At 44.0% G+C, this 27,453-nt stretch overlaps 1 protein-coding gene across 4 annotated transcripts in view; it reads right to left on the bottom strand.

Annotated features, from left to right (window-relative positions):
* The window catches only part of TTLL11 (tubulin tyrosine ligase like 11), a 505,614-nt gene that overhangs the window by 166,934 nt on the left and 311,227 nt on the right, over nt 1–27,453 (bottom strand). The window contains exon 9 of one of the 4 annotated variants that reach the window (XM_029612609.1): nt 15,562–15,794. The exons of the other annotated variants lie outside the window; for them this stretch is intronic. Coding sequence (XP_029468469.1) covers nt 15,588–15,794 — 207 coding nt within the window. The 3' untranslated portion in view covers nt 15,562–15,587. The remainder of the gene's footprint in view (nt 1–15,561; nt 15,795–27,453) is intronic. 4 annotated transcript variants of the gene reach the window in all.

The following is a 27,453-nucleotide window of genomic DNA, read 5'->3' on the forward strand; positions in this document are numbered from 1 at the left end:
TTAAGACATGAAACTTTGATACAGACCTGATAACAGACCTTTAGATACCTGAAAGGTTTTAATGATGAACAAACTTTGAACCTTTTCCATTGGAAAGGAAACAGTAGAACTAGGGTCATGAAATAAAATTCCAGGGGGGACAACTCAGAACCAACATCGGGAAATATTTCTTCATAAAGAGGATGGTGGATGCCTAGAATGCCCTTCCCGAGGAGGTCGTGAAGATGAAAGCAGTCCAAGAATTCAACAGACATGGGATAAACACTGTAAATCCCTAAAGGCTAGAGGATGGAAATGAAGAAAAGGGCACATGGGCATAATTTGCTGGTGCGGCGGTTATTCCTCAAACAATTAGCCTTGATGCTTTTGATGTAACTGCAACATTGCTTTCAGCTTCAATGGCAGGGGGAAAAGAAGAATTGAATTTAGACAACCAATGAGGGCCTCAAATTTTGCAGTCTAGGAAACTGATAAGCATAGGTGTAACCTGCACAGGGCAGGAGTTACTACCCTTAACCAATAAGCCTTGATGCTTTTGATGCAACTGCAACATTGCTCTCCATGTTGATAGCAGGGGTGGGGGGAGGGGGAAGAAATAGAAATTGGATTCAGAAGACAATCAACAAGGGCTCTGACTTTTATGGTTTGGGATACTGATAGACAGACATAAGAGAAAAAGCTCAAGACTGCTTCTTTGGCCAAGTCCATATGCAAAACATGTTAAGCAGCACTCTGAATTTTTAAGAAGGCTCATTACCCAATAAAAATATTTCTAACAGAAAACTTTTTATGGGTTATCATATGGCTTGGGAATATCTGCACGGAGCTCCAATTGCTACCCTTAAGAGAAAGATGGAGGTAGCCTGCACGGCACAGCAGATACCACCATAAGAAGCTTACTGTGCAGACTGGATGGACTATTTGATCCTTTTCTTCCATCATTACTATGTTACTATGTTATTTATCAGCAACAACAGTTTGACGAACAAAATAGTTTTTTTATGATTCTGTTTGTGCACACATCAATTGTGCACAAGTATTCAATACCACAATAAACCAATGCTCATGAATGGAAAACCCCATGATGCGTGAGCATTGGTTTATTGAGGTATTGAATACTTGTGCACAATTGATGTGTGCACAAACAGAATCATAAAAAAACTATTTTGTTCGTCAAAATATTATTGCCTAGTATAATTATTTGCCGCACATTATTTTGTTGCTAATTACCTAAATGTGTGTGCTTTCAGCTCCGCTCTCTCTTTGTACTATGTTATTTATACCATGAAGGCACCAACTTGCACCATATTTCAAAAGTAGTGAAGAATTTCTGAAAATCCTAAGCCTTTACAGTTTGAGAGTCTTTTAAAAAGGACGAGCCCCAAAAGAAATTGCAGCAGGTAGGCTTTTGCAACCTTATAATATGTCATTTAAAGAGGGGGCCGGCCAGGTCTCCAAAGCTCAAGTACTAGAGTATCATTTCCACTGAACCTTTACGGGATAAGTTAACTAGCAAATATGCACACAAGTTACACCAATTTTCAAAGCAGATTTAGGAACATAAGTACACTTTGAAAATTATTCAAGCAAAACTACATGTATATAATTACACCTGCTATTTGGTATGTATAGTTTTGCCAAGCGAAAGCAAATGTTGCTTACCTATAAAAGGTGTTCTCACAGGACAGCAGGATGTTAGTCCTCACATATGGCTGACATCACAGGATGGAGCCCAATCACGGAACACTTTTGTCAAAGTTTCCAGAACTTTGACTGGCCCCTACTGGGCATGCCCAGCATGGCATTAACCCTACAGCCAGCAGGGGTCCCCCTTCAGTCTTGTTTAAAAGCTACAGGCAGTGCCGAAAAATAAAATAAGAAAACATTACGAACCCAACACCGCGGGGCGGCAGGCGGGTTTCGTGAGGACTAACATCCTGCTGTCCTGTGAGAACACCTGTTACAGGTAAGCAACATTTGCTTTCTCACAGGACAAGCAGGATGGTAGTCCTCACATATGGGTGAGTACCGAGCTGAGGATGAACGAGAATGCACCAAATGTACCCAGGTGTGCAAGGCACTAGGAAAGTTTTTGAAAGTTTAGTGCTAGAGCCATGGATTTACTTACTGTCCCCCTTCCAGTCATTAATTTATATGTGATCATATTATGATCACTAATGCCAAGTGGCCCCTATCACCATTACCTCTTTCACCAAATCCTGAGCTCCACTGAGAATTAGATCTAAAATTGTTCCCTCTCTTGTCGGTTCCTGAACCAATTGCTCCATAAAACTGTCATTTATTCTGTCCAGGAACTTTATCTCTCTAGTATGTCCTGCTGTTTTACTTACCTGGTAAATACTGGGGTAACTGAAATCTCCCATTATTACTGCACTACCAATCTGGTTAGCTTCCCTAATTTCTCTTAGCATTTTATTGTCCATCTCATCATTTTGGCCAGGTGGAAGGTACTATACCCCTATTGCTATACTCTTCCTCAACACACAAGGAATTTCTACCCATATAAATTCTATTGTGCATTTAGTCTCTTGCAGGATCTTTATCGTGTTGAGACTCTATGACATCCCAGACATAAAGCGCACCCCTGATACCAAGTTGCTCCTCTCTATAATTGCGGTATAATTTGTACCATAGGTATAGCAGTATCCCATTGATTATCATCTTTCTATCATGTCTCTGAGATGCCAATATACACTCTAACTCTCCCATCTTACTTCTTAGACTTCTGTCATTAGTATACAAACATTTCAAAGTGTGTTTTTTTGTTTGTATTAACATTCTGATTTTCAATTGACAGGGATAAACTGGAATTTTTTAGCTCAGGTGAGTTTTTAATTATAGGCACTTGGACTGCTTTTCGGTAGGCTCCTCTCAGTGCTCCCACTGGAGCATTCAAAATGAAATTAAACATATAATTAATAGTTGATGTGCCCACTGTTAGCTTGCAAAAAGCTTTAAAACAAGCAGGGTATGAACACAACAAATTTTGAAATAAATTGGTATCATTTTCCAAATTTTATATGACCAATTCCAAATTTTGATGCAAAGTTTTGATGGAATAATGACCCTGACCACTTTCCTTCAACACTGAACTCTGTACCTCATCCTTAATAATGGCACCTGTGTTTTCAACAGTGTTCAAGTTTGGATAGTTTCTTGGCCAAACATCATTACCCCAAAAATCAATGCCATTTTCTTTAAGCAGCTGTCGCATGACACTGGCTTGCCTGTATAGCGTCTTAAGGACAAAAGTAGCTTTGCCTACTACCAAAATGTTTTCTGGATCACTCAAATATAGAATAACATTTCTGAAAATAGGCACCATCCCAAGGTTCCCCACGTTCTTTGATTATACACAATATTTTCTTCACTGTGAACATGAGAAAAAGACCAATGCAAGCAGGGATTCTGACAATTTGGCGATAATGTTCCTTGTCGATAATTTCATTCAAAGCTTTTGACCAAACTATCATTTTGAAAATTTGGTTTTTGTATTGACCAAATGAAAAATTTGTCAGAAGGCTCTAAATGAAGGAAATTCTCTTCATTTGAAATGTGTAACCATTTCGCTAGCCAGAGCCTGTCTTAGATATGAGTTTCAGTTTTCAATAGTTTTGAAATAACATGAAACATCTGAATACCAGCTCTAACTTGATAACAAATTGTTCCTCTATCAACTTTTTTCCTCCTCTTACCCAAAATCTTCATGCCACCTGGAAAGTTTTTTTTCCTTCTTGTTGCTGGAATTTTCAATAATCTTTTGGCTTTCTTGAAACAATGTTAGTGGTCAACTGTCACCAAATTCCCTAAAACACTCAGCAGTCTTGCCTCAGGTCCACTGAACCCAGCTTTCACTTCCACTTAATTTTTCGGCAATCCACTTTTTCTGAATAAAGTTTGCTCCAGCATCATATGCCACATGAAGTGCAATACACTTAATACTGACTATTTTTCGCTATCGTACATTCTGGCAGTAAATAATAAATTTAAGTAATGTGTAAGGTACTGTTAAATTCCAAATGGAATGGCCTACCAAACTGTACAAAAATTATGTTAGCAGGATAATCCAGTTGGGCGCTGGAGGGGGTGGGGGGGAGAAGGCAAAGTTCATGCAACACCCAGTACAACTGCCAGACTCTAGTTTACTCCTGGACCAATTCAGCTACTAGAACTCTATCCCAATTTTTAAATAATTCTCCACACATGCAAATTTACAGTAATAGTTAACTGCCACAAGTGGGTATTTGCATTTTATGTTTTCTAAAAGACCTTAGTGAGAGGCAAGAGAAAGGAAAACATTATAGACCAAACATTGTAACTACCTGGCAGTCAACATGTCCAAAATACTTCCCACCATCTATGGCATGATTGTGTACCTTGTATTTCACATAGCATAATTAGGTTCTTTGTACAGCAATTGTCAAGATCAGGTCAACAAGAACCATACATCATGGTACTTTTGTTATTTATACCATTCTGGAAACTGATCATCATCATATCCAAGAGCCCAAAAGAAATATCAAAATAAAAACAAAAATCCTAAAACCAGGAGAATTCAGTGAACCTTATCATCATTCTTTTGGGAAAACACAATTCTAACCTGTCATATTCAAGGACAAGAGTTAAAAAGTGCTAGGCTAATCCGTAAATCACAAAAGGGCACGTATTCTTGAAAAAAAATTGATGATATACCACAGCACTAGATGTCACAATTTTGATCACTCAATCAGAAACTAACATTTTTGAGACAAATATTAAACAAGCACATTCCTCTAAATGCTAAGAAAATATGCAACAGTAAGCAATAAAAAAGGATTTTATTGAGACTATGAAAGCATCCACTTGACTATCTCAATACCATTGGGGTACATTTTAAAAGACAGCGCACGCGCGTACTTTTGCTGGCGCATCAGGCGCGAACAAAAGTACGCTGGATTTTATAAGATACGCGCGTATCTTATAAAATCCGGGGTCAGCGCGTGCAAGGGGGTGCTCATTTGTGCAACTTGCGCATGCTGCCCGTTCCCTCCAAGCCGCTCCAAAATCGAAATGGCCTCGGAGGGAACTTTCCTTCCACCCCCCCACACCTTCCCCTCCCTTCCCCTACCTAATCCACCCTCCCAGCCCTATCTAGACCCCCCCCCCCTACCTTTATCTGAAAAGTTACTACTGCCTCCAGGCAGTAGTAACTTACGCGCGCCGGCGCGGCAGGCCATGCCCCGGATCGCCCACACGCCCCCGAACACGCCCCCGATCCGAAACCACGCCCCCTGGCCACGCCCCCAACTGCCCCTTTTTGCATCCCGGGGCTTGTGCGCACTGCCGAGCCTATGCAAAATAGGCTCGGCACACGCAGGGGGGTTTTAAAAGGGTTACGTGTGTACCTTATGCACATAACCCTTTTAAAATCTGGCCCATTGTTTGTGATCATTAGAAAAATCGAGCAGTATGGGGAAATGCTGATTTTCCTGCTGTACTGGAGTCTGAATGGGTTGTAGTTGTTAATACAAACCATTAAAAAATTAAAGAAATCAAGTGGTGGAGTAATTAGAAAAAGGAAGAGATTACTTTTCTACTATTTCAGTTACAGAATATTTATTTAGGAAGACTAACTCAGATCAAGCTATCTAATAAATGCAGAATTTGGAAATTCACAAGATGATGGAATACACAGATATCTAGGTAGCTTAGGCCTTGGGCAAAGAATAAAGTGGCATACATTTGGGAAAAAAGCAAGTCTGCTTACTGTAAATGATGTTTTCCATAAATAACAGGCTGAAATAGCCATGACATGTGGGTGACATCATCTGGTGGCACTGAACAGACTCATCTCTTCTAGTTAATAGTTTTTTGTTCTACTAAGCATGTGTGAGAGTTCCTGCAAGGGCATTGCCTTGTGAGCCTCCTAATTTGATAACAATGCTAATCCTAGCCAAGTAACTGACACTCCAGGAAGGCAGGCAGACATACAGCATGGCTAATTCATCCAGCTAACTATGGAAAGCACTGTTTACGGTAAGCAAACATTTTTTCTAGCTATAAGCAGGATGAATTAGCCATGACTTGTGGGGAGTCCCAAGCTGCAGCAAAACGTTTATTAAGTAAGCTACCCAGACTCTACCACTGAGACTACTGCATGAAAAGGTTGCACAAAACTGCTTGTCCAAATTTACTGTCAGCTCTTGTGAGATTGCCCAGATAGTAATGGGATGTAAAGGTGTGAACAGATAACTAAGTTGAAGCTTTGCAGATCTCTTCGAGGGGTACTTCTCATAAAGGGTAACAGAACTGGTAATAGTTCTCACTTGATGAGCTTTGACAGCGTCTGTGATTTGCAAACTTTGGCTGAGTGTGGAACACTACCCTATTGTGAAAGAATTGCATGTATGGTGGATAGTAAAAGAGCTTGGATTTTCTAGCCAAAGCCACTGCTGTCAGGAAAACTACTTTCCATGTCAAAAACATAAGAGAAGCCATTTCTAAAGGTTCAAAAGATGGCTTAATTAATTGAGAAAGGACAACATTCAAGTCCCATAGGGCCAGGGGTTTTTTCACTGGAGGCCTCATAGGCCATAAACCTTCCATAAATCCTGAAACCAGTGGATGAGTAGAAATGGGTTTACTGTCTATCATAACATGGTAAGCTGCTATGGTGCTGAGAGGTACCCGACTCTTACAGAAGACCCGAATTAGAAAGAAATAGCAAGTATATTAGAAAATGCTTGGGCTTGCAAGAAAACAGATCCAAGGTTTTCTGATAACACCATTTGGAATACTTTCTCCATTTAAAGGCATAGTTTTTCTACTTGTGGGCTTTCTAGTTGAAACCACTATATCTTTAACGTCTCTAGAACATAAGAACATAAGAATATGCCATACTGGGTCAGACCAAGGGTCCATCAAGCCCAGCATCCTGTTTCCAACAGTGGCCAATCCAGGCCATAAGATCCTGGCAAGTACCCAAAAAGTAAGTCTATTCCATGTTACTATTGCTAATAATAGCGGTGGTTATTATATAAGTCAACTTAATCTGGACAAAGAGAAACTAGCGATTGAACATTCAACATCCATGGCTGAGGCTGTTACAATATTCCTTCGTCTTGAGTTAGGAAGGCACAGTCTGTCCCTAGATGTATGGGGGGGGGGGGGGGGGGCGGCTGCTGGAATGTTGTACAAGATATGTAAACCACATCTGTCTAGGCCATGCTGGAACTATGAGGATCAAGTGGGTGCACTCTTACAGTAGCTTTTGTACTATTTTGGTGATCAATAGTATCAGTGGAAAATTGTACATGACGCTTGTTCCCCAATTGAGCAGTAAAGTGTCTTGAGCTAAACAGATTGCTATGTAAAATTGAAGAAATTTTGTTGAGCTTTTCTATTCTGCTCCGATGTGAATAGATGATCCAATGTCAGACTCCATAAGCTGAACAATATTTAATTATCTTTATTTCAAAATTAATAATCAAGAAAAACTTGACAAAAGAAAAAGCAGTCTGCAATTGCCACAATTAAACAAATTCCATGTACTAGAAAAAGCAAGAAAATTAGAACAAATAGCACAGCTGTACTATTTTGTCCACTGGTTGAATAGTATTTATGGCTGCTGATTGTTGTAGAGACCACTCTAATGGACAAAACACTGCTGAGGTGATCTGCCAGAGTATTGGAGATCCCTGGGAGATAGATGCTTTGTAAGGCAGCTTAATTGCCCACTATCAAATCTTTAAGGCTTCCTGGCAAAGGCACCATGATCCAGTGCCTTCCTGTTTGTTGACAAAACATGGCAACTTGGTTGTTGATTTGAATCAAGATGTTCCTTAGAACAGTGGTTCTCAACCTTTTTTTGGCCGGGACACACCTGACAAATGGTTCTCACATGCGTGACACACTGAACATGTGACCATCACGGGGCTAAATGTAAACATGCACTCTGCATCCACAGGAATCCCCTCAACCCTCAGCAATGAGTGCAGAGCAGATCTAGGGCATTACCCGTACAACTCACCATACAAAAAAAAAGATATTCTGGTTCTGATGACATCTCAGTAAAAGCAAAACAAACTCCCTTTACTACCAGGCACAATAGCCTTCCTTATGAAAAGACAGTAATTTACCACTAATGCATATCCTATTGAGAAAACACATCAAATAAAATTGATACAAATGACTACATGCTAGTAAAATACCTCACTTTGGTCACACACCCAGAACTGACCTTCACCAAGTACAGAAAAAACACAAATTATAAATATGGAGACAGAAACTGGAACAGAAAACCAAAAAAGCCACTCTGCATACAGTGCGAACCTGGAGAAATGGAAAGAGAAATATAGCACCTAACAGACTCAGGATTTGCAATAATGCACACAAACTAACCTGCACAAAGTTACACCAGTATTACGGAACACATGCAAACAGTAACAACCCTATCTAAGAAATACAACTATTAAACCAGGCCCTAAACACTAAAACATTTCCTATTGGGAAAACAGAATAAGCCAAGCTGCTACACAGCCCCACACAGAAATCATTGTAAAGTTATACCAAAAATGTTACAAAACAGCTGCTGAACAGAATAATATTCAATTAAATACTCATAAAAATTATTAAAACATGTCCAAATATCAATAAAATATTTCAAAACAGCAGACATCGCATAATACCCAATAATTAAAATGGCAGTCAATCAAGAAAAATAAATTTAAAAAGCCACCTTTACTTACCTTCTCCAGCAACTCTCCTACTCCTTTCCCTTCCAGGCCAATAGCACTAACCAGAAGCAGCAAGGGCGCTGAAGCTCTGTCCTCAATCTTCTTCCTTAGCACCCACAACCAGTCACTCACAACACACACACCCCCAATTAGACCCCACGACCAGTCTCGGTCTCTTTCACACCAGTCATCTTCCTGACCAGTTTCTCTCTCTCACCCAGAAACACATCACCTCCCTGACCAGTCTCGCTCTCTCAATCACACTCATGTTCTCTTATATACAAGCTCTCAATCACACACAAAAGCTCTTACACCCATTCACACCAGCTCTCACCCAGGCTTCCATTCACACCCCTACACACAAGCTCTCACCCAAGCACCCATTCACACCCTCAGACACAAGCTCTCACCCAGGCACCCATTCACACCCACAGACACAAGCTCTCACCCAGGCATCCATTCACACCCACAGACACAAGCTCTCACCCAGACATCCATTCACACCCACAGACACAAGCTTTCACCCATGCATCCAATCACACCCACAGACACAAGCTCTCACACAGGCATTCATTCACACCCTCAGACACAAGCTCTCACCCAGGCATTCATTCACACCCTCAGACACAAGCTCTCACCCAGGCCCCCATTCTCACACAAGCTCTCACCCAGGCCCCCATTCACACACAAGCTCTCACCCAGGCCCCCATTCACACACAAGCTCTCACCCAGGCCCCCATTCACACACAGACACACCAGCTCTCACCAAAAATAACTTCTTCCTTCACTGCAGGGATGGGCTCCGGTTCCGCCGTGGCGTTAATCCGGCGGGCCTTCTTTTTTCGGCGCCACAGGGATGGGCGCCTCAGTCAGAGGTCGGGTTTCCTCTTCGTCGCTAGGGGTCGGGTTTTCCTCTTCACCGCTAGGGGGGATGGGCTCCCGTAGCGGCCTTGCACCGTCGGGGTCGGGTTTTCCTCTTCACCGCTACGGGGATGGGCTCCCGTAGCGGCCTTGCACCGTCGGGGTCGGGTTTTCTCGTCACCGCTACGGGGATGGGCTCCCGTAGCGGCCTTGCACCGTCGCGGTCGGGTTTTCCTCTTCACCGCTACGGGGATGGGCTCCCGTAGCGGCCTTGCTTCGTCGGGGTTCTACACTGCTATTCCTCCCACCCCACTCCCAGGCAGTGCCATGCCAGCCACACCGGCCAATCAAAGGCTTCCTCCCTTCTTCCTACTCCCACTGGCAGGTGGCAGGGAGGAGGCTTCCGATTGGCCTGCGCGGGGGAAGGCAAAATGAAGGAGGCTTCCCATTGGGCAGAGGGGGTAGGAAGAAAGGAGGCTTTCAATTGGACCGCGGGTGCTGGAAAAAGGGGGAAGGAAAGTACAATGGGGCAGTGGGACACTGGGAGACGCGACACCCCTGCCGGTGTTTGGCGACACACTAGTGTGTCGCGACACACCGGTTGAGAAGCGCTGCTTTAGAACATAAGAACATGCCATGCTAGGTCAGACCAAGGGTCCATCAAGCCCAGCATCCTGTTTCCAACAGTGGCCAATCCAGGCTACAAGTACCTGGCAAGTACCCAAAAACTAAGTATATTCTATGCTACTGATGCTAAAAGCAGCAGTGGCTATTTTCTAAGTCAAATTACTAGCAGGTAATGGACTTCTCTTCCCAGAACTTATCCAAACCTTTTTTAAACCCAGATACATGAACTGCACTAATCATATCCCTTGGCAAGAAATTCAGGAGTTTAATTGTGCATTAAGTGAAAAAACTTTCTCTGATTAGTTTTAAATGTGCTACATGCTAACTTCATAGAGTGCCCCCTAGTCCTTCTATTATCTGAAAGAGTAAATAACTGATTCACATTTACCCGTTCTAGACCTCTCATGATTTGAAATACCTCTATCATATCTCCCCTCAGCCGACTCTTCTCCAAGCTGAACAGCCCTAATCTCTTTAGTCTTTCCTCATAGGAGAGCTGTTCCATCCCCTTTATTATTTTGGTCGCCCTTCTCTGTACATTCTCCATTGCAACTGTATCTTTTTTGAGATGCGGTGACCAGAAATGTATACAGTATTCAAGGTACGGTCTCACCATGGAACAATACAGAGACATTATGACATTTTCCATTTTATTCACCATTCCCTTCCTAATAATTCTTAACATTGTTTGCTTTTTTGACTGCCGCAGCACACTGAGCCAACAATTTCAATGTATTATCCACTATGACGCCTAGATCTCTTTCCTGGGTGGTAGCTCCTAATATGGAACGTAACCATGTAACTATAGCATGGGTTATTTTTCCCTATATGCATTACCTTGCACTTATCCACAATAAATTTCATCTGCCATCTGGATGCCCAATTTTCCAGTCTCACAAGGTCCTCCTGCAATTTATCACAATCTGCTTGAGATTTAATTACTTTGAGTCATTTTGTATCATCTGCAAATTTGATTACCTCACTCATCGTATTCCTTTCTAGATCATTTATAAATATATTGAAAAGCACGGGTCCCAGAACAGATACCTGAGGTACTCCACTGCCCACCCCTCTCCACTGAGAAAACTGTCCATTTAATCCTTCTCTCTGTTTCCTGTCTTTTAGCCAGTTTGCAATCCACGAAAGGACATCACCACCTATCCCATGACTTTTTACTTTTCCTAGAAACCTCTCATGAGGAACTTTGTCAAATGCCTTCTGAAAATCCAAATACACTACATCTACTGGTTCACCTTTATCTACATGTTTATTAACCCCTTCAAAAAAGTGAAGCAGATTTGTGAGGCAAGACTTGCCTTGGGTAAAGCCATGCTGACTTTGTTCCATTAAACCATGTCTTTCTATATGTTCTGTGATTTTGATGTTTAGAACACTTTCCACTATTTTTCCTAGCACTGAATTCAGGCTAACTGGTCTGTAGTTTCCCGGATCGCCCCTGGAGCTCATTTTAAATATTGGGGTTACATTAGCCACCCTCCAGAATTCAGGTACAATGGATGATTTTAATGATAGGTTACAATTTTTTACTAACAGATCTGAAATTTCATTTTTTAGTTCCTTCAGAAACCTGGGGTGTATAGCATCTGGTTCAGGTGATTTACTACTCTTCAGTTTGTCAATCAGGCCTACCACATCTTCTAGGTTTTCTGTGATTTGGTTCAGTCCATCTGAATCATTACCCATAAAAACCTCCGGAACGGGTATCTCCCCAACATCCTCTTCAGTAAATACTGAAGCAAAGAAATAGTTTAATCTTTCTGCGATGGCCTTATCTTCTCTAAGTGCCCCTTTAACTCCTCGATCATCTAACGGTCCAACTAATTCCCTCGCAGGCTTTCTGCTTCGGATATATTTTTAAAAGTTTTTACTGAGAGTTTTTGCCTCTACGGCCAACTTTTCAAATTCTCTCTTAGCCTATCTTATCAATGTCTTACTTTTAACTTGCCAACGTTTATGCTTTATCCTATTTTCTTCTGTTGGACCCTTCTTCCAATTTTTGAATGAAGATCTTTTGGCTAAAATAGCTTCTTTCACCTCACCTTTTAACCATGCCGGTAATTGTTTTGCCTTCCTTCCGCCTTTCTTAATGTCTGGAATACATCTGGACTGTGCCTCTTGCACACTTTTTACCTTTGTAACTGCTTTCAGTTTTTTTCTAACCATTTTTCTCATTTTATCAAAGTTTCCCTTTTGAAAGTTTAGCACTAGAGCCGTGGATTTGCTTACGGTCCCACTTCCGGTCATTAATTCAAATTTGATCATATTATAATCACTATTGCCAAATGGCCCCACCACCATTACTTCTCTCACCAAATCCTGTGGTCCACTGAGAATTAGATCTAAAATTGCTCCCTTTCTCGTTGGTTCCTGAACCAATTGCTCCATAAAACTGTCATTTATTCTGTCCAGAAACTTTATCTCTCTAGCATGTCCCAATATTACATTTACTCAGTCAATATTGGGGTAATTTAGTCTCCCATTATTACGGCACTACCAATTTGATTAACTTCCCTAATTTCTTGTAGCATTTCACTGTCTGTCTTCACTATCTTGGCCAGGTGGATGGTAGTATACTATCTCTATACTCTTCCCCAACACACTAGGGATTTTTACCCTTTAAAGATTTGATTGTGCATTTAGTCTTATGCAGGATCTTTATCCGTTTGGACTCTATGCCATCCTGGACATAAAGCTCCACCCCCACCTCCCAGATGCTCCTCTCTGTCAATGCGATATAGTTTGTATCCCGGTATAGCACTGTCCCATTTGTTTTCCTCCTTCCACCATGACTCTGAGAATCCAATTAAGTCTATGTCATTATTCACTGCTATACATTCAAATTCTCCCATCTTACTTCTTTGAAATGTTTGTATGTTAATGCCAGAAGTCTAAGTGTGTTTTTTGTTTGTATTTTCATTCTGCTTTTTAATTGATAGGGATAAATTGGAATATTTTAACTCAGGTGAGTTTTTAATTACAGGCACTTGGTCTACTTTTCTTATTATTGGAACCTCACTGTTGGGATGACCTAATTCTAATGCATCATTAGTATCCTTTGAAGATACATCCCTCCGAACCATGCACTGTTGAGCAACTGTCAGCTTTCCCCTTCGTTCTAGTTTAAAAGCTGCTCTATCTCCTTTTTAAAGAAAATGTCTGAACATTGGCAGAGTGTATCCAATTGCTTGTAGTTGTAACAGACTGAAAAGGGTTTTTCTTTAACGACCAAGTGCCCTGGCTCCAAAAGGATCCTGTGTGGGTGCCCCATCCTTCCATGGAGGTATAATTTGCTAGGGTTACTTGATGGGGGATAGCACGAAGTAGAACCTCATCTTGAAGCATGCGGGTGTTTAACCACCAGCGCAACTCCCACCATTTCTCTGGAAATCTGATTGTAGAAACGCAGTGAGTCTATCCATTCATGAATTTTATCCTCTGAGTCGGCACTAGATTAGACTTCTCAAAATCATCAGAAATCCCAAATCTTGTAGAAGATGGATCATCTTGTGCAGAAAGAGCAACACTTTTTCTCTGAGAGGTTGCTGTGAATAGTCAGTTGTCCAAGAACAGGAAAATCTGAATCCTCTGGCAACACAGGTGTGCCACTATTACTGCGAGGCATTTAGTGAAGATTCTTAGAGTTGCCAACATGCCAAATAGGAGAACTTTGTATTGATAATGGAAGAATCTACCTTGAAGTGAAAACAGCACCATTGGGAGGGGAGGGGAGGGATTAACATACATATCTTTCAGATCGAGAGAACACGTCCATTCTCCTTTCTGGATTTAGAGGAGAATCGTGCTGAGGGAATTCATTTTCAGTTTCTCTCAGAATAGATGTTTGTCCAGAATGGGCCTAAATCCTCCCAGTTTCTTGGGGATATTGAAATAGGAATAAAAGCCATGTCAGGATGAGAGGACTGGCTCTATTGTCCATTGTTGAAGTGATTGCATCTCCAGAAAAAGCTACGTAAAGCGAGACAGATCTAGATTGAAGGTCGAGTATGGTGGAAGTGAAGGTAGCTGGGAGAAATGCAAACAGTATCCAGACTCTATGATATTTAAGACCTGATCCAAGAAGGATCCAAAAAGGCCTGGATTCTGCCCCTTCCCCCCCCCCCCCCCCCCAGAGGGCTACTGAGTGCTTAGAGAGATCAAAAACTGGTCCCAGGTTTAGGCTGAGCCTGTTGTGTTTTAGGCTGATAATGTTCCTACTGCCGAGATCTAGCCAAAAGTGGTTGCTGTCGTTGAGCCAGAAGAAGCGGGAGGCGGTACTTTTGAAAAGGATGGAATGGACATCTCTAAAAATATGGCCTTTTGTAGGAAAAGAAGAAGTATCTTGAAGAAGGCTGCTCAGAGACTTTTGAAAGGGATTGGACAATCACATTTTGTTCTTTTATTTGAGCAATCATTTCTCTGAGTTTTTTGCCAAAAAGATTGTCCCCCAGACAAGGGAGGTCCATCAACTTCTCATGAACAGTCTCAAATGCTACTGGCTCTAAACCATAGCAGACATTAAGTTCCAATGGAGGCTGATAAGGTACTGTAAATGAGATGAAATCAAACCACTCAGAACAAATATGTTGTCTTATGCAGTCCTCAACATCCAATGGTGGTTGGAGGTAATAAGTATTGCCATCTGCAGGTTGTAGAAAAGGCTTTAGTTTTTAAATGCAGTCATGAGTGATAAGCATGGAGCTCGGAAATACTTTCTTTACAAAATTGTCTAGTAGCCTATGGTCTTTGGAGGTGAATTCAAATTAATTCTTGCCTTTTTTGCCTTTTTCAGGGCAGACTTGACAATGACAGACTGATGAGGTAGTTGGAAGACTCCAAACCCCAGTGACTTTTGAACTCTAAACTTGAGACCCAGCTTTCTTGCCATAGAAATGCCAGAAATAGGAGTTTCCCACATTTTCATCTGTAACTGTTTCAGAATGTCATGGACTGGCAAAGCCGCTGGTTCTGATGTAATGTCCAATATTTGGAGTTGACCAAAGACTTCCAACCGGGGGGTCTCTATCTTTGTCTTTCCCTTTTCCACAAATTTTGAATAAGATAGGTCCTCCAGGAGTGATGTACAGTCAGGAGGATCTACAAGTGGGTCAGAAGGTATACTTGTAGAACCCTCTTCTGCATCGAGTGGTGTGGACTTACTAATTCGGGACCCCAATGATTAAGGAGATATGTAAATTGTTTTGTACTTGACTGTAAACAGATTAACAGTTGATCTGATTCAATATAAATTGTTTAAGCTAATAAGAACTTTTTATGACTGTATGTTAATAGATGTCTTTGAAATTGATTGTATACTTACCCTTACTGCGGCATTGAGATATCTTTTTAGGAAAGTAGCTTTTTTGGCCAATATTGTTTTTTTCCACTGTGATGGATTTTTTCCAATTGCTCTGAAGCAGAAATGCCTTTGTCTGTCACCTTTGACTCACTTGAATTTGCTACAATTGACTGGGATGATGAAGAACTCTGTAGCAAAATTTCTGATGATGTGTTCATTCCAATAGTTGAAACTGGGACTCCGGTCTGAGGCCGCTGTAGTGAAAGTGGAGAAGAAAGGATAGTTAGTTCCTTCTGTCTCCTTAGTCAAAGAGGTAAAGAAATGTTTTACCACATCTACAATCTGGTTGAGTGACTAATGTGTCCTCTGACCTGGTGTAGGAAGTGAACATCCTCTGTGGAGACAAGAACAAATTCCTGCTCCATAAGAGGAGGTCTACTGGAGGTGAGCAGTAATATGGAACATAATGGGTCTGGTGCCTCCAACTGGAAGCCCTCCACCAGTAATCTTGAAGTGTGAGGGCACTCCACAAAGTTCTTATAAAAAATGCACCTGTAAAAGGTATCTCTCAGACTTGGAAAACTATTCAAGGCTTCTGAAAAGCAGAGACGCTTACCTGTAACAGGTGTTCTCCTAGGACAGCAGGATGTTAGTCCTCACATATGGGTGACATCATCAGATAGAGCCTGGCACAGAAAACTTGGTTCAAAGTTTCTAGAACTTTGACTGGCACACTGAGCATGCCCAGCATGCCCTAATCCCCGCATCCACGCGGGGTCCCTCTTCAGTCTCGTAACATAAAATTACGAAAAAAAAATAAACAGAGGAGAAACCTAACTCCATGGTGAGGCGGGCGGGCGGGTTTCGTGAGGACTAACATCCTGCTGTCCTAGAAGAACACCTGTTACAGGTAAGCAACTCTGCTTTTTCAGAGGACAAGCAGGATGGTAGTCCTCACAAATGGGTGAATTCCTAGCTGCAGGCTGTTCCCAAAAAAAGGACCAACAGACACCTAACCAAAGTGCCAATGGCCACAACAACACTGAACCCAAAAAGAGGGCCCTAGGCAGGAAGAGTTGGGTTTTAAGCTGAAAGATTCTGGAGGATGGACTGGCCAAAACTACTGTCATGCTGACCATCCCTATTTAGGCAATAATGAGAGGCAAACATGTAAAGAGACCTCAATGTTGCAGCCTTGAAGATCTCCACGAGAGGAACTCCACGCAAGTGGGCCACTGACATTACCCATGGCTCTGATCTTCCTCCTCAGCACATCCAGTACTTTATGCTCCTTCCCTGGAAGAAAAGGTTCAACATAAGCTGTCTGCTACCACGTTCTCCATTCCCACAGATACGTGGCTTGGAGCACCTTCCCTTGGGATAGGGCCCAAGACCAGATCTGGACCGCTTCCTGGCACAGGAGGAATGATCTCGTGTCCCCCTGTTTGTTGATGTACCATGTCACCACCTGGCTGTTGGTTTGGATCAGGATTACCTTATTGGCTAGCTGATCCCTGAAGACTCAGAGAGCGTATTTGATCATTTGTAGCTCCAGGTAGTTGATTTGGCATTGTGCTTCCTGGGCAGACTACCAGCCCTGGGTACTGGGGGCTCCACTCTAAGTTAGACGCATCCATAGTGAGAACTATTTAGGGAGGGGGAGTTTGAAACGTCAGTCCCTGCACCAAATTAGAGAGACTCCCCCACAATGCCCCGGAGGGGCAGAGTAATGCAGATGCGTACCTGGAGGCCCTGGGTGGCTTGTTGCCACTTGGACCTCATGGTCCACTGGGCTCTGCGCATGTGCAAACACGCACTGTTGCAGCCATATGGCCCAATAGATGCAACATTTGCCACGCTGAGACCTGCTGACTCTGTTGCACAAATCCCACAATGAATGCCAAGGTAAGGACCCTGGCACGGAGCAGGAAGGCCTTCACCTGAGCCGTGTCTAACAGAGTGCCAATAAAGTCCAGCAGAGGCGACGGGCGTAGATGAGACTTTGGGAATTTGATAACGAACCCCAGTGATTCCAACACCTGGACAGTTAAATGCAGGGACCATGTCACACCCGCCTGGATAGGGCTCTTGACCAACCAGCTGTCCAGGTAGGGGAAGACTTGCACTCTCAATCATCGATGGGGCACCCCCACCACAGCCAGACATTTGGTGAAGACGCGTGGTGCAGAGGCCAGACCAAAGGGCAACACTGCAACACTGTACTGGAAGTGGCACTCACCCACCACAAACCTGAAATACTTCCTGTGATTGCAGAAGATCTCAATGTGGATATAGGCATCTTTTAAATTGAGGAGTATAGCCAGTCCCCTTTTTGCAGGAGGAGAAACAGGGTGCCCAGAGAAACCATCTTTAATATTTCTCTTTTTAGAAACTCAGGCGGGGACCTCCGATGTTCCTCCAGAGGATATGGGTCCAAGAGGAGGCCATCAACATCCTCTGAAGAGGAGTCAGAGATGGCATCATCCCCATAGAGGTCATAAGGGGCGGCATCCTCACTAAAAACCATGGGACAAACGCCCGTGGGTTCTGCCTATGGCCCGAGGCCTAGGCACTGAATGCAGAGATGGCTACAATGCTGCCGATGGCACCAATAATTCTGCAGGCGGACCCAGCAACGCTGGCTGTGGGGCGGGGGGGGGGGGGGGCACAATGATGCCGCTGGCCCCAATGGATTCCTCATCGGAGGAGCATAAACAAGGATGGCATCGGTTGGAGGAAGCAAGGATGGCCCTTGGGGCACTGCCACCAGCTGGGTCGGGAGAGCGCCCAGGACGACATTGAGCTGCTCCAACAATGGCTCCAGCAGGGAGATCGTGGAAACCAGCCCCAGTGGCGGCAACTGCTCGATTCCCCGTAGGACTCTATCCATGGCTAGTTTTATCCTGTGCTCCTCCTCGAAGGCCACAGACGCCAGGACTGGCTGGGATGGAGGAAAAGGAGTGGCCTGATCCTTCTTGGAGGCACGAAGGAGGTTGTTACCTGACACCAGGATAGGTGGGAACTGCCTTGGACCCCCAGCATCGATGAAGGGTACAACCTCCTCGCCACAGGGATGCTTCGGGGGCATCGCAGCAAGAAACAATGCCAACTAGAGCCCAGCTCTGTGCACCGGAGACTGGTGGTGAAGTTTACAAGCTTTTGCTTGGTACTCAGCTTGGTCTTTCCTTAGCACCCAGATGGAAGTCGAAGATCCAAACACCCTCGACCTGGAGAATACCAAAGATATCTGATCCACCATCTCCTCTTTTAGCGGCACCGGTGGAGGGGCCGATGTTGAGAGATCGGTGTCCACTGGTTGCTGCTGATCCCTTGGCGTTGATGACAAACACGGACATCGAAGGCTCGGGTTTCTTCGAGCTGAACAGCTTCTTCATCTTATCAAGGCGGGCATGCTGGCACTTGGGGGGGTCATTTGGTCACAAAAAGGACACCCCCTAACATCATAGGATGCCCCAGACAAAGGATGCACACATCATGTGGATTTGTGATAGCCATAATCCGGGGGCACTGGTGGTACTTACAAAAACCCGACGATGCCATAATGATAGCAGTGAAATGGTCAATGACTGGCGAACACCGAAGCACCACCGCTGCGGGAACAGATCACGAAACGAAAAGAGAAAAAAAAAACAACTTACCACACAGCAGGGATTAACTAAGCAGGGAGAACAGAGAGGGACCTGGCGCAGGAAAAGAATGAAAAAAATCCCACAGTGGAAAGTTTTCCAGAAGAAAAGAGCACAAACTCCAACACTTCGAGGTGAAAGCTCCGTGGGAAAAAAAGAGACTGAAAAGGAACCCTGTGTAGACACGTGGATTAGGGCATGTTAGGCATGATCAGTGTGCCAGTCAAAGTTCTAGAAACTTTGACACACGTTTTCCGTGCCAGGCTCCATCTGATGATGTCACCCATATGTGAGGACTACCATCCTGCTTGTCCTAGGAGAATGCTAAAAATTATGTAAAAGGTAGAAATGTATTTTAAGCGTCATCACTGAGTTTTGTTTCTGCTTTCTGGGCTCAATTTACAAGAAATCACATGACTTACAAGAATCCTATCTTATTAGCATATATGAGATAAAATGATAATGCCAACCAATTAGGAAATCTTATATTAACTAAGTAGCTAACTCATTGGTGTGCAAGTAAGAGCTGATGACCTATTTAGCCTATTGTATCAGTAACAATCTGAGTCTGCATCAATCTTTGACTGTTCAAGTGACCTGCACACGCCTGGGATATCCCATTTCCTTGAATAAAGATGTTTCTCTTTTAGCTGCTAATGTTAAGCGCTTCTTTCCAGCCCACAGCAGAAAATGTGAGGATTCTTGGAACTGGACGGGGCAGAAGCAACAAATCCCCTTCTGTACCTAATCTAGGGTGACCGGCAAAAAGTTATGTAGATAATGTAGCATGATAACTGCTTGAGGGCTTGGTGCATTGATTGCCGCACTATAGGAGCCTTGTGCTTCAAAGGAGTTGAATGACTGGAAGCTGCATAGAAATGTTTCTTTAATTGTAAGTGGTTTCCTTTGAACTGAGTTGAAGCTGGGGCAGAGTGGGGATGTTTTTTTGAAGCATTCATTTGCTGCATTGGGATTGTCGGTCTGGAAGGAGCTTCTTCGCAGTGTGTTCTTGTGCTGTTCTTCGATGGGTCATGTGCACTGCGAGCATAGTAGCATTGATGCATCAAGGTGCAGACATGTGGGCCCCATGAACTGAGGGCTTTGATGCATCGATTGCACCGGTGTGTCATGTGCATCAATGCGCCATGAGTTGACCAAGTTGACATACCTTGCACTGATGGTGTTGAAACCTGTTGCATCACTGATGCTGATACAATGTGTGTTGACAGTGCCAATGCAGTACACTTTGAGGATTTATGTTTCCTCAAGGCAAGCTCCAATGGCCCCAGAGATGCTGCTTGTTCCTTGACTCAGGGCAGCTTGCACTACTTGATCCCCTGTGCTGATGGGGGGGGGGAGTTTTTGAGGAGCTCTTGCTCAACTATTTAAACAGCAAGATAGACGACATTGCACTGTGGGAAGATAATCTGCTGTGACTCTGAAGAGATTTATGCAGCAACTTGATCTTACAAGTTCTGGAACACTGAGAACACAGGGTCATCTGTCCACAGGTGAAGTAGTTTACCTGATCATGGTTCAGCCCATGGCATCGATAGCACAGCATGTGATCATCAGTGAAGAACATTACCTTACCACAGATTCAGTTGTTGAATCCACTCACAGAGGGTTTGTTTTTGCCAGACATGTTCAAGAGGCAAAATCTTATTTTTTTTTTGTTTAGCACTGAAAAGTGGGTGCTGCAGAGGCAGCAAGGCAACTTGAAAGTAAAGTAGACTGAAGAAAAAATTGTAACAAGTTGAGAATTCAGAGAAAGAAAGAATGGAGAGACTGAGTACATGTTCATGCAGTACTTGGACAAAAAAAATGACTGAAGAGCCCATGAGGCAATGCCCATATGGGAACTCCCACACATGCTCAGTAGAGTTAAAAGCTCTACTAATTAGCAGAGACGAGGCCATTTGGTGCCACCAGATGACATCACTCACATGTCATGGCTAATTCAGCCAACTTATTGATGGAAAAGTGTGTTTTTGTTTGGTTTTTTTTTACTTATGAAAGAAATCATGTCACAGGGTGGAGTAATAAGAGCAGAGCAAACATGTATGAAAATATACATAAATGTAAACATGATGTCAACCAACAGTTGGTTCAAATATCTTATGAATTTTCAAAACAAGATCCCTTTAAACAAGATCCCGTTATTTATACATCAGGTGCAATGGTTTATAGACCTTCATACCATCCCGCGGTCTTTTGAGTGTCTCTGCTCTTTGTTTAAGTCGCTTGTGGGATCGTCTTTAATCATAGGTCTTTTTCGGAAAAAACAAAAAGGAAAAATTTTTTTTGATACGCGTGAAAAAGACCTATGATTAAAGACGATCCCACAAGCGGCTTAAACAAAGAGCAGAGATGCTCAAAAGAACGCGGGATGGTATGAAGGTCTATAAACCATTGCACCCAATGTATAAATAACGGGATCTTGTTTAATGGGATCTTGTTTTGAAAATTCCTAAGATATTTGAACCAACTGTTGGTTGATGTCGTGTTTACATTTATTTTTTAAATAATCGTCGACTTGAAAAAAGAAAGAGTATTCACTGAAAATATACCTATACACATAGGAGCTGCTCCATTAGCTTGCTAATGGCATGTTACTAGGCTTGGAATTTTAAGGATGCAAAATATAAGAGGGTTTTTCCTCCCCTTCACCAACCTGAGAACTGGAGAGTCACCTACTCCAATGCACACTTACCACAATATAGACAGTTATATTCCCTCTCCCCATAATTTATCACTCTGTGGCACACCGAAGTCCAAGAAACCCTGATGGATGGGGAATCCAAACCCAGATCACCTGCACATGGTGCTAAAGCCTAAGCCACTGGGCTTTCTCAGAAGCAGTTCTTGTAAATTAGATAATTTCTAATTTGTCTCGTTTTCCAAATGTACATTAAAAAGTAAAGTACAACACAGTGGGCAAAGCAAAATTGCTTACCTTGTAATAGGTGTTATCCCAGGACAGCAGGATGTAGTCCTCACATATGGGTGACATCAGTAATGGAGCCCTATGTACGGAAAACTTCTTTAAAAGTTTCTATGAAACTTTTGAATGGCACCGGAGTGCCTACTGAGCATGCCCAGCATGCTATGATATTCCCTGCCACAGGGGTCTCTCTTCAGTCTTGTTTTGTAGCAATTAGCGTTAGCCAAAAATAAAATAATAAACGTATCGAACCCAACTCCGCGGGGTGGCGGGTGGGTTTCGTGAGGACTACATCCTGCTGTCCTGGGATAACACCTATTACAAGGTAAGCAATTTTGCTTTATCCCAGGACAAGCAGGATGCTAGTCCTCACATATGGGTGATTAGCAAGCTAGAGGCTGAGTCATTTTGTGCTGAAGTAACCGTAAGGTATTGTTATTGAAATGAATCAGCCGAAATCACAGCAGGTTGGATGTAGAAGGAGTTGGGATTATACTGGAAACAAGTTCTTTAAGACGGATTGTCCATATGCTGAATCTTGTCTTCCTTCCTTGTCTAAACAGAAGTGAGCTGCAAAGGTGTGAAGCGAACTCCATGTTGCTGCTTTACAAATGTCCAGAATAGGCACAGAGCGAAGGTGTGCTACTGAGGCTGACATTGCTCTGACTGAGTGTGCGTTTACTCGCCCTTGAAGAGTAAGGCCTGCTTTTTCATAACAAAATTGTATGCAATCTGCTAGCCATTTTGACAGAGTATGCTTACCCACTGCTTTGCCTGGTTTGTTTGGATCATAGGATACAAACAGCTGACTGGATTTTCTTTGGGCTGTAGTGCGGTTTAAATAGAAGGAGAGCGCACGCTTACAGTCCAACGTATGTAGGGCTCTTTCACCTTGATGGGAATGAGGCCTAGGAAAGAATGTAGGTAAAACTATGGATTGATTTAAGTGAAATTCCGTGACAATCTTAGGAAGGAACTTTGGATGTGTCCGGAGGACTACCCTGTCATGTAAGAACTTTGTAAAAGGTTCGTATGTGACTAGTGCTTGTAATTCACTGACCCTTCTGGCCGAAGTGATGGCTATGAGAAATACCGGTATTTAAGGTCACAGTTACTTATGGGTTCAAAGGGAGAACGCATAAGTCTAGTGAGTACTACGTTCAGATCCCATTGTATGCTTGGGGAATGAACTGGAGGTTTAATGTGAGTTAGGCCTCTCATGAATGTACTGACGAGAGGCTGTGTGGAGATAGGAGCGTCGTCCAGCTTATTATGGTAAGCTGAGATTGCACTTAAGTGTACCCTTACAGATGATGTCTTTAGACCAGAGTTTGAAAGATGGTAAAGGTAATCAAGTAGCGATGTAGTGGGACAAGTGAAAGGATCTAAATCCTGCTGAGTGCATCACAGCGTAAACCGTTTCCATTTGTAGGAATAATTCTTTCTAGTGGAAGGTTTACGTGCAGCTATAAGTACTTGAGATATAGCGGATGGGAGGTTGAATGGCTGTAAGATCAAGCTTTCAACATCCATGCTGTCAGGGACAGGGATTGAAGGTTGGGGTGGCGCAACTGACCCTGTTCCTGAGTTATGAGATTGGGAGCTACTCCCAGGCGAATGGGATCCCTGACTGAGAGATCTAGCAGTGTGGGGAACCATACTTGTCGAGGCCAATATGGGGCTATGAGTATCATAGTCCCCTTTTCCTGTTGTAGCTTCACTAGTGTTTTGGTTATAAGTGGTATCGGAGGATACGCGTATAACAGGCTTGAGTTCCAATGGCGAGCAAATGCGTCCTTTGGTAGGCTGTTCTGCTGTCGGAGTAGAGAGCAGTAATTGTTCACCTTGCAGTTGAGCTGGGATGCAAAGAGATCTATCGTGGGTTGTCCCCAGCGCTGGAAGATCTTGGATGCTATTGTTGGATCCAAGGACCATTCGTGTGGTTGGAACTGACGACTGAGGCGATCCGCCACTGTGTTGTGGATGCCCGCTAGGTAGGTGGCCCGTAGAAGAATTGAATGTGTCAGGGCCCAGTCCCAAATTTGTGCTGCTTCTTGACAAAGAAGGTACGAACCTGTCCCTCCTTGTTTGTTGATGTACCACATGGCTACTGTGTTGTCCGTTTGGATTAAAACAGTCTTGTGTGATAGGCAGTCTTTGAATGCATGCAGCGCATAGCGTATAGCTCGAAGCTCTAGGAAGTTTATCTGAAAAGTGGCTTCGAGTCGTGTCCACTTGCCCTGTGTCTTTAGATGACCAATATGCGCTCCCCACCCTAAGGTGGATGCATCTGTAGTCAACGTCACTTGTGGAACTGGTTGCTGAAAAGGTAGACCTTTGAGCAGGTTGGGCATTAACGTCCACCAGAGAAGTGCAGCTTTGAGCTCTGGTGTGATGTAAATAGGAGTGGACATTGGTTGAGTGGCTTGTATCCACTGTGTCTTGAGTGTCCATTGTAGAAGTCGCATGGTCAGTCTGGCCATGGGAGTTACATGAACCGTGGAAGCCATGTGCCCTAGAAGAATGAGGCACTGGTGAGCTGTCACCTTGAATCGGTTGCGGAGATCGTGAGATAAGAGGACAAGTGTCTGAGCACGGTCTCTTGGTAGAAAAGCAGTCGCTAGCGTAGTGTTTAGCTCTGCACTTATGAACTGTAGTAGATGAGTTGGTGACAGATGGGATTTCTGGTAGTTGATGAGAAATCCCAAGGAATGAAGGACTTGGATGGTGAGCTTGAGGGAAGTGACAGCACCTTCTTTTGAATGACTTTTGATGAGCCAATCGTCCAGATAAGGAAACACGTGCACTTTTTGTTTGTGTAGGTGTGCCACTGCTGCAGCCATGCATTTCGTGAATACTCTTGGTGCTGATGCGAGGCCGAATGGCAGCACTCTGTATTGAAAGTGTTGATCTAGTACCCGAAATCGCAGGTACTGGCGATGAGGAGGGTAGATGGGGATGTGAGCGTAGGCATCTTGAAGATCCAGAGAGCAGAGCCAATCTCCCCTTTGAAGAAGAGGTAGAATGGAGCCTAGGGATACCATTCTGAATTTTTCTTTTTTGAGAAATTTGTTGAGATTCCTGAGGTCTAGGATAGGACGAAGGCCTCCTGTTTTCTTTGGAATGAGGAAATATCGAGAGTAGAATCCTCTGCCCTTTTGAGGACCAGGAACTGGTTCTATGGCCCTGGCTCTCAGAAGGGTGGATAATTCTGTTTGAAGAATTATGGAGTGTTGATTTATTGAGTGAGAGTGAAGTGGTGGATTCTCTATAGGGGTAGTTGAGAAATCCAACCTGTAACCGTGAGTTGTGATGGATAACACCCACTGGTCGGTGGTGATGGAGGCCCCAATTGCTGAGGAAGTGTTGAATGCGGCCTCCTACAGGTATTTCTGGGAACGGATTTATGCTGCTGCTCTCTGGGGATGTTCAGAAACCAGAAGTGGCTGTCGTTTGTGGAGGTGGCTGAGCCCTCGGCTGCCTTTGCCTAGGCTGCTGGCGTTGTGCTGGGCGGCTAGGTCTTTGTCTACCTGCTGGGGGGTAGTATCTACGTTGGCGATAGTAAGGCCGTCGAGTGTCTCTTCTTGGAAACTTTCTAGAAGAGGCCTGTGACTCCTGAGGCTGAGACGACAATTGCTTTAACGTCTCCGAGTGGTCTTTAAGTGTCGCTACAGCTTCTTTTATCTTGTCTCCGAAGAGATTATCCCCTAAGCATGGTAGATCAGACAAATGATCTTGGACTTCTGGGCGAAGATCCGAGGCTTTCAGCCATGCCCATCGTCTTGCCGCTATAGCTGATGCTGACAACCTTGCTGCTGTCTCAAAACAGTCGTAAGTTGCTCTGACTTCGTGTTTGCCAGAGTCAAGGCCTTTATGTACAAGTGTTTGAAATGCCTCTTGGTATTGATCCGGAAGGGCAAGAGAAAGTTCCTGAACCTGTTTCCAAAGGTTCCTTTGGTATTGGTTCATGTACAGCTGGTAAGATGTAATTTTTGATACCAGCATGGAACCCTGGAAAACTTTTCTGCCTAGGTTGTCTAACAACCTACTCTCTTTCCCAGGTGGCACTGAAGCATGAGATTTTTGTCTCTTTGCCTTCTTTTGGGCGGATTCTACCACCACTGATTGGTGGGGCAGTTGTGTCCTTTGGAATCCTGGAGTTGGTTGTACCAAGTACGTGGCTTCAGCTCGTTTGTTAACCGGTGAGACAGAACTTGGATGCTCCCAGATTCTGTGTTGAAGTTCCTGTAAGACTTCATGAACTGGGATTGCCAACATCTCCTTTGGAGGGTCTACAAACTGTAAGACTTCCAAAGTCTTTTGTCTCTGATCCACCTCTGTTTGTATAGGGAATGGAATGGTGTCAGCCATTTCCCTAACAAAATTTGTAAAGGAGAGGTCTTCAGGTGGAGACTTTCTGTGATCCTCAGTTGGAGATGGTTCCGAGAATAAATCTTCCTCCAAAGAATATTCAGAATTGGAATCATCCGGTTCATCCTGTGGCCTGGGGTAAGGAACTGACGCTTTTACAGGTGAGTGTGGCCTAGGGGGCCCCGGTACCCCTGAAGGGCCTGGAAGTGGATCCTGTGGTACTTGTCTTGTCAAGATCCCCAGTAGTGTGTCCAATTTGTTGAAAACTGGGTGCAGAATGGGAACATCTTCCTGAGTAATCGGTGCTGGAATCGGCCTTCCTGGTGAGGGCACCGGCATGGGCATCGGTGGCACCGAAGACGGAATCGGAGGGGGCGTATGTGGTATCGGTGAATGCACCGGGGTTGGAATCGATGTCGGTTCCCGCGGCATCGTCGATGACCCCGGAATCGTTGGTGCAGAGATGGGCATCGATGGTTGTGGAATCGGCATCGATGGTGGAATTGCGTCTCGGAGAGCCTGTTGCACCGCTTGACGTATGAGGGAGTCAAGTTCCACTCGCACAGCTGGTGAAAACAGAGCAGCTGTGGAGGGAGGCGGTGTTGGCGATGCCGATTCCTCCTCAGGGCCCTGAGGAGGTTCGGAACCCGGCACCGATATCGGTGGGGATCGCCCATCAGTAGGCCTTGGAGCCTCTGCTTCCGTCCGGGTTTTCTTTGCCGGAGAGGCCGTACCTGTGGTAGTGTCTCCAGACACCGACTCCCGCCGTCGTCGATGTCGATGCTTCTCAGGCTGTTTGTCGCTTCCTGAAGTGGATGCCTTCGATGAAATCGACGGGGATGGAGTGGAAGCGTCTCCCGCAGCCGGGAGTTTCTTTTTTAATAGCAGTTGCCGAACCGAGGCCGATGGCGAAGACTGAGCCGAAGTGGACGGTCTTGGAAGCAGCTGAAC

This window comes from Rhinatrema bivittatum, chromosome 8 (assembly GCF_901001135.1).
Source record: "Rhinatrema bivittatum chromosome 8, aRhiBiv1.1, whole genome shotgun sequence".
In the NCBI taxonomy this organism is placed as follows: Eukaryota; Metazoa; Chordata; class Amphibia; order Gymnophiona; family Rhinatrematidae; genus Rhinatrema; species Rhinatrema bivittatum.